Below are 7824 nucleotides of genomic sequence, written 5' to 3'. Positions count from 1 at the left end.
CCCAGGGACTCAAGACTTCGCTGGTCCGATGGCTTTTCAGGGTGCAGACCAACACCCCCCCCCCCCCCCCCAATTTCCTTCATGGGGCTCAACCCTCCTATGAGACCCTGGAGAATCCCACAGGGCTGAACCTGAGGCCCAGGGCAGCCCCTAGAGCTCAGCAGTGCAGGACCAATGCGAGGAGAGCCAGGCCCTGGTTTGGGAGGGGAGTGAGTCTCCCCCCTCCTCCAGCCCCCTGCTCCCACCTTTCCCACCACAGCTCCAGCTCTCAAAGCCTTTATTTCAGCAGGAGTCCCCCGGGGGATGGGGCGGGAGGGGGGAGGAAGGGGGGCAGGACTCCCCCTTTCCCACCTCACAGCTCCACTGGGGATATGAGGGGGTCAGGACGGAGGTTGGGCTGGGAGGGAGCTGGAGACAGTTGGAGCCCTCACCAGGGGCTTGTGGGGCACTGGCTCAGGTTGCCCTTGGAGGGGGTTGCTGGGGGTCCATGGGCCAGATTCAGCCTCTGCAGGCTCTGTCAGAGGGACCCCCCTGGGGAAAAGGGAGGGAGGATGCTCAGCTGGTCAGGATGTCGGAGGACTCAGACACCAACTTGCCATCGCGGGTCTCAATCTTCTTGATGACAATGGCCCGGGACTTGGTGACAGACGAGCTCTCCAGGGCAGGAGTAGGCACAGCGTAGCTGGAGCTGGAGAAGGAGGTGCCAAAGGCTCCCCCATAGCCCCCCCCAAAGCCTCCAACGAAGCCCCCACCAATGCCAGCACCAAAGCTGCCTGCTGGGGCAGAAGGACGAGCCGTGAGCGTGGTGGCAGCAGCGCTGGCACCCATGGTGAGGGGTCCTGCTTGCCTCTCCAACACCTTACCTGAGTAGCCTGTTGTCTTGGTGTGGATGCTCAGGTTCTGCATGCCAGATTCCAGCCTGCCAGGACATATGGAGGGGGGACATACTGAGGGGCTGGGGGGCAGGAAGGCTAAGGGATGTACCCAAGGCCAGGAGGGGAGGTGGTGGCAGAGGGACACAGGGCCTTCTTGGTTGTGGCCACCAGCAGATAGAGGGATTTGGGGGTGCTGGAGGGAGAGATGGGGGGGCATGAGAATATTGGGGGGCAGGGGGGTGTTGGAGGGAATGGTGGGTCATGGGGGATGCTGTGGGGCATGGAGGGACATGGTGCTGGAGGGAAGGAGGGTGGGGGGCATGGGGATATTGGAGGGCAGGAGGGATGCTGGGGGGGGATTTGGAGGATGCTGAGGGGGGTGGTGGGTCATGGGGGATGCTGGGGGAGTGGCGGAGGGGGGCAGAAGGATATTGGGAGGCATGGGGGATGCTAGGGGGCAAGGGATGGTGGGACATGGGGGTGCTGGGAGGGATGATAGGGGACATGAGGTATGCTGGGGTGTGAGGGATGGTGGCACATGGGGGATGCTGGGGGGCATTGATGGAGGGACATGGGGGATGCTGTGGGAGAGGGATGGTGGGGAGCACGGTGATACTGGGGCATGAGGGATTCTGGGGGCAAGAGCAGAAGCAGCAGGTGTGTGGGGGCGGCTGGGGGGTGGGGAATGGTGGGATATGGATGAGAGATGCCTGTGGAACATGAGGTGTGGGATCTCCTGTGGGCATCCTGTGTCCCACAGGCAGGGGATGCCCATGGGATGTGGGATGTGGGTCCCACCATGCCATCCCCCAGTGCCAGCATGGCAGAGGTGCCCCCACCTGCTCTCCTCTCCCTCCAGCAGCTTCCTGTAGGTCGCAATCTCGATGTCCAGGGCCAGCTTGACGTTCATCAGCTCCTGGTACTCGCGGAGCTGCCGGGCCAGGTCTGTCTTGGCCTTCTGCAGGGCTCCCTCCAGCTCAGCCAGCTTCCCCTTGGCATCCTTCAGCGCCAGCTCCCCGCGCTCCTCTGCCTCGGCGATGGCCGTCTCCAGGCTGGTTCGCTGCAACACCCAGGGGGAAAGTGAGGGGGTAACCTAGGGAAGGGGTTGGGGGTCCCCTCACCCCAGCATCCCTAGCCCCCCAGCATCCTTCACCCCCTGCAGCATCCCCCTCATATCCCACCATCCCTCACCTCCAGGTATCCCCCAAGCTCCCCAATATCACACACCTGCTGTTTCTGCTCTCGCCTCCAGAATCCCTCATCTCACTATCCCCACGCTCCCCACCATCCCTCCCCTCCAGCATCCTTCACCCCCCAGCATCTCCCAAGCTCCCCAATATCCCCGTGCTCCCCACCATCCCTCCCTCCACACTCCCATGTCCCTCCATCAATCCCTCCCAGCATCCCCCATGACCCACCACCCCCCCCAGCACCCCCAGCATCCTCCATATCCCACCCTCCTTCTCACCCAGTATGCCCATGTCCCTCCATCCTCACCTCCAGCATACCCCATGACCCACCACCATCCCTCTCCCCCAGCATCCTCCATATCCCACCATCCCTTTCCCCCAGCATCCCCCACCCCAGGCTATGACCCCCCCATCTCCATGATCTCACTCCCTCCTCCCATCTGGAGGGGTGTTCTGTGAGGGCTGGAGGCCTGGGGGTAGGGGGAGGAGCAGTGTCTCCCCACTTTCCTGCTCCAGGGCTGATCCCAGACCTGGTTCTTGAGCGCCTCGATCTCAGCCTGGATCCTCTGGATGAGCCTGTTGAGCTCGCTGATCTCGCTGCGGGTGTTGCGCAGGTCATCCCCGTGTTTCCCTGCTGTCGTCTTCAGCTCCTCGTACTACAGGGACCAGAGCAGGCAGGATGGAGACAGGCTGCTCCCCAACCCCCCTCCCTGCACCCCAAAACTGAGGAGAAAGGCTCCAGGCTGTGCCTGTGCCGGGAGGGACACCGGGGGCTCCGTCGGGTTTGGGGCCGGGATCGCTCCCACACAGCAGGGAGTGTCTGCCCTCGGCATGGATGGGGAACCTGGGGGAGGAGGAGGAGGAGGAGCTTCATCCCAGCGTCCCCGGGGCGAGTGCTGGGGCTCACCTTGATCTGGTACATGCTCTCAGCCTCGGCACGGCTGCGGGTGGCGATGTCCTCGTACTGTGCCTTCACCTCCGCGATGATCCCGTCCAGGTCCAGGCTGCGGCTGTTGTCCATGGACAGGACCACGGAGGTGTCAGAGACCTGGCACTGCAGCTCCCGCAGCTCCTAAGGGTGAGGAGGGGCTGGGCTGAGCACAGGCATCTCGCTGCAGATGTGTGGGTCTCCCCTCCGGATTGGGTGACCCCTCCCTCCCCACCTCATCATAAAGCTGCCGTAAGAAGTTGATCTCGTCGGTTAAACTCTCCAGCCGTGACTCCAGCTCCACCTTGTTCATGTAGGCTTCATCCACATCCTGCAGGCAGGGACAACCACCCATCAGCCTCCTGTCCCCATCCCTATCCCCATCAGTCCCCTCTGTTCCCATCCCTGTTCCTGTCAGCAGCCCCTGTCCCCATTTCCATCCCCATCAGCTCTTTCTGTCCCCATCCCTGTCCCCATCATCCCCCTGTATCCCCACCAGCTCCCTGTCCCCATCCCTGTTCCTATCAGCCCCCAATGTCTCCATCCCTGTCCCCACCAATCAGTCCCCCTATTCCCATCCCTGTTCCTATCAGCATCCCTGTCCCCATCAGCCCCCCATGTCCCTGCCAGCCCCTCTCAGCCCCGTGTGTCCCACCCCCCTCACTTTTTTGAGCAGGACAAACTCATTTTCCTTCTCAGTGCGGTGGTTGATCTCTTCTTCATACCTGGGGGAAGAGTGGGGGGGTTGGGAGCTGAGGATAGGGGGACAGGGGGATGTGGGGGTGCAGGGTCACAGGGATGGGGACACAGGGGGATGTGGGATGCAGGAACGTGGGGACATGGGTATGCAGGGACACAGGGACTTGAGGATGCTGGGACACGGGGACACATGGACATGGGGATGCTGGGACATGGGGGTGCAGGGTCACAGGGAAGTGGGGACACGAGGATGTTGGGGACATGAGGATGCAGGAATGTGGGACTATGGGGACTTAGGGATGCAGGGTCAAAGGGACATGGAGACAGGGAGATATTTTGACATGGGGACATGGGGATGGTGAGACACAGGGACAGGGCGATGAAGGGTCACAGAGACATGACACAGGGACGGGGGATGCAGGGTCACAGAGACATGACACAGGGACAGGGGGATGCAGAGTCACAGGGATGGAGGGACATGGGGATGTTGTGACACAGGGACATATGGACATGGAGACATGAGGACATGGGGATGCAGGGTGACAGGAACATGGGGACACATGGATGCTGTGACACAGGGACATGAGGACATGGGGTCCCATCCACCAGGATGCCCTTTGCAGCGGAAGAACCCCCCTCCCCGGGTAGAGGGGACAAACCAGCCCCATCCCAGCATCCCCATCCCCCACCAACACCGTGGGGACCCTGCGGGACCCACAACGGAGCCGCTGCCAAGGGAGATCGTGCCATGTCCCCAACCCCCCTCCCACTCCTGCGGGAGGGAGGCGAGCGGCAGCGCAGCCCCGGCCGGCCCCGGGGGCGGGACTGACTTGTTCTTGAACTCCTCCACCAGTCCCTGCATGTTGCCCAGTTCGGCTTCCAGGCGCAGGCGCTCCTGGCCCAGCCCGTCGAGCTGCCGGCGCAGGCTGCCCACATAAGCCTCCAGCAGCCCGCTCAGGTTGCTGCGCGGCGGCTTCTGCGTCTGCAGGAGGCTCCACTTGGTCTCCAGCATCTTGTTCTGCTGCTCCAAGAACCGGACCTGGGGGATGGGAGCAGGGGGAGGTCGGCATCGCCCCCCTCTCCCCCTGCCATCCCCAGAATGTCACCGCGGGGGTGGGCACCGGGATGTGGGGTGGGTGCTGGGGCTGGTTTTCAGTGGGGCAGGAGATGAGGTTGGGGGTCCTGGGGGCAAGGCTGAGGGGTCCTTGGGGCTGATTTGTACAGGGCAGAGGTTGGTGAGGGGAGCAGTGAGACCAGGGGTCCCGAGAGCAACTCAGGGGTCCTGGGTGTAAGCCTGGGGGTCTTGGGTGCTGCTTTGCACAGGGCAGAGGTTGGTGGGGGGAGCAGAGAGATCCAGGGTCCTCGGAGGAACTCTGGAGTCCTGGGTGCAAACTGAATTTAGGGTGCAAGCTTGGGTGAGAGTCTGGGGTCTTGCAGGAAAAGCTGGGGGCCTTGGGTGCTGGTTTGCACGAGGGCAAAGCTGGGGGGTCCTGGGTGCTGATCTGCACGGGGGGGAGGGTGGGGGGGGGCAGCAGGGACATCAGGGATCCTGAGAGCAACTCTGGGGTCCTGGCTGCAAGCTGGATTTGGGGTGCAAGCCTGGGGATCTTGGGTGAGAGTCTGGGGTCCTGTGGGCAAGGCTGGGGGGCTTGGGTGCAGGTTTGCACAGGGCAGAGGTTGGTGGGGGAAGCAGAGAGATCCAGGGTCCTGGAAGCAACTCTGGGGTCCTGGCTGCAAGCTGGATTGAGGGTGCAAGCCTGGGGGTCAAGTCTGGGGTCTTGGGTGCTGGTTTGCATGGGGCAGGAGGGGAGGTGGGTAGGGGGGTGGCAGGTTAGGAGGCAGATCTGAGATCCTGGGTGCAGATCTGGGGTCCCAGGTGCAAGCTGAGGGGAGTCTTGGGTGCAATTCCAGGATCCTGGGACACAGATTGGGTCTGGAGTGCTTCTGGGGTCCTGGGCTGCAAGTCTGGGGGTCTAGTGGTACAAATCTGAGGTCCTGGGTGTAAGCCTGGGGGTCCTGGGATGGTTTTGGGGTTCTGTGGTGCCAGGTGGTGCCTAGGGGTGCTCCTGGGGCAATTCCCGACCCCCAGCCCCCTGCGGGAGGAGGAGCCAGCCCCTGCTGAGCACCCGGAAGCAGGTGCTGGGGAGGAAGGGTGCTGAGAGCCACAGGTGCTCCCACCCTGTCCCAGCCCCGTCCCCCTGCCGCTCCCTGCCCGCCGGCTCGGCCACCGTGTCCCCACGCAGCAGGAGGGGACCGGGCTGTCCCCACGGCCGGCTCCGTGTCCGCAGTGGGGGCAGGAGGTCCCCGAGGGGGCCAAAACGTGACCAAAGGGGACAAGGTGTCCCCAAGGGGGTCTGGATGTCCCCAAGAGGGTCAGGATGTCCCCAAAATGCAGCCAAATTGTCCCCAAAGGGGTCAAAAGGTCCCCAAGAAGGTTGGGGTGTCCCCATGGGGGCCAGGATGTCCCTGAGGGGGTCAAGGGGTCTCTGAGGGGGTCGGGAGGTCTCCGAGGGGGTCTCAACACCCCCACAGGAATCGGGATGGATGTGAAGGGGCCACAAGGGACTGAGGAGCTCCCCGGGGGGGGGGGTCTCAGTGTCCCCAAGGGTCTCAAAACATCCTCAAGGGACACAGGAGATCCCTGAGGGGGGTCTCAACGTCTCTAAGGGGCTCAGCACGGACATGAAGGTGACAAGAGGTCCCTGGGGGGTTGAGGAGGTCCTGGGTGTCTGAGGAGGTCGCCGGGGGTCCCAGCCCCCTCCCCACGGGGTCCTCGCCCCATCCCAGCCCCACCTTGTCGATGAAGGAAGCGAACTTGTTGTTGAGCGTCTTGATCTGCTCCTTCTCCTCCTTGCGCACCCGCTGGATGCTGGGGTCGATCTCCAGGTTGAGGGGGGTCAGGAGGCTCTGGTTGACGCTGACGGCCGCGATGCCAGCGCCCGTCCCGGGCACGGCGGCCAGGCCCCGCTGCAGCCCGGGCGCGAAGCGGCCCCCGGCGTGGCCGCCCAAAGCCAAAGCCGGGCTCATCCCCACGCCCGTGTAGGAGCGGGAGCTGAAGGAGCGGCCGGGCACGGCCGAGCTGCTCCGCAGGGTCTTCGTGGTGATGGTGACGGACATGGGGAGCGCGGGAGGGCCGGGAGCTCGGCGAGGAGGTGGCGGAAGGGTGCGCGGGGAGGCTGCGAGACGGGCTAAAGGAGGCTGCGAGACGGGCTGGGAAGGTTGGGCGAGGGCTGGGCGAGGGCTGGGCGAGGGTGGGCGGCGGGGCCGGCGGCAGGACGGGCAGGACGGGCCGGACGGGTTGCGGGAGGACGGGCCGGGGCGGGGTGAGGAGCTCGGGTTTATATCCCGGAGTGGGAGCGGGGGGGAGGACCCGGGGGAGCGGCAGCGGCTGCTCCTTAACCCCTTCGGAGCTGCCGAGGGGGTGCGAGGGGGACGGGAGGGCTGGGGGAGCTGGAAGGGCTCTTCCAAAAGTCTACTGCTGGTGCCACCCTCCCCCCCCCGACCCGTCACCATCGTCACCCTGAGCCCCTGGGTGCTGCAGCGGGTCCCCAAATCCCCCAGGCACGTCCCCAGCTCATGTCCCCAACCCACATCTCCATGTCCCCCTGCCCTGTCCCTCACCCCACATTCCCGATCTACACCCCCAGCTCTATGTCCCCAGCCTCATGTCACCAGGCTCCAGCCCCTATCCCCAACCGACCCCTCCAAGCCCGTGTCCCTGACACTTGTCCACCCCATGTCCCCAGCTCCATTTCCCCGGCCAATGACCCAAACCTGCAGCCCCAAGCCCCTGTTCCCACACTTTGTCCCCACTGACATCCCCCAGCCTGTGGCCCCACAGCCCCTTCAGATCTGATGCTGATCTGACCACCCATGTCCCCACCACGCTGTGCTGTGCCATGTTTTACTGTCCCACACCGTGCCATGCCATACTGTGCCATGCTGCTTTGTGCTGTGCTATGCCATGTCATTCCATACCATATGGTTCCATGCCATGCCATGCTATATCATGCTATACAATGCCATGCCATATCATGCCATGCCATTACTTTCCATACTACACTGTGCCATACTGTGCCATGACTTTCCATACCATATTGTGCCATACTGTGCCATGCCATGCCATATTGTG

General features: G+C 63.7%; 1 protein-coding gene across 2 annotated transcripts; it reads right to left on the bottom strand.

Annotated features, from left to right (window-relative positions):
- Window positions 1-260: 260 nt before the first annotated feature.
- Window positions 261-7223, bottom strand: KRT8 (keratin 8). 2 transcript variants are annotated; one of them, XM_062015593.1, is made up of 9 exons: window positions 6486-7223; window positions 4523-4731; window positions 3658-3718; window positions 3229-3324; window positions 2973-3137; window positions 2596-2721; window positions 1715-1935; window positions 864-919; window positions 261-776 (listed from the first exon to the last, which is right to left on the bottom strand). In XM_062015593.1, the coding sequence occupies exons 1-9, from the start codon at window positions 7203-7205 to the stop codon at window positions 556-558; spliced, it is 1875 nt and encodes a 624-aa protein (XP_061871577.1). In that variant the 5' UTR covers window positions 7206-7223; the 3' UTR covers window positions 261-555. The 2 variants fall into 2 exon arrangements, with proteins under 2 accessions (XP_061871577.1, XP_061871578.1); XM_062015594.1 differs by having other exon boundaries at window positions 261-773.
- Window positions 7224-7824: the final 601 nt, after the last annotated feature.

This window comes from Colius striatus, chromosome 26, assembly GCF_028858725.1.
Source record: "Colius striatus isolate bColStr4 chromosome 26, bColStr4.1.hap1, whole genome shotgun sequence".
Lineage (NCBI taxonomy): Eukaryota > Metazoa > Chordata > Aves > Coliiformes > Coliidae > Colius > Colius striatus.
This window is presented reverse-complemented; position numbering and strand designations above follow the sequence as displayed.

Coding starts and splice junctions, on each gene's coding strand:
- KRT8 (XM_062015593.1), bottom strand. CDS start 7,205: ATGGTGACGGGTCGGGGGGGGGAGGGTGGCACCAGCAGTAGACTTTTG. Junction 3,719..4,522: donor GTGGAGGAGTTCAAGAACAA/GTCAGTCCCGCC, acceptor CTCTTCCCCCAG/GTATGAAGAAGAGATCAACC. Junction 777..863: donor CAAGACAACAGGCTACTCAG/GTAAGGTGTTGG, acceptor CTTCTGCCCCAG/CAGGCAGCTTTGGTGCTGGC.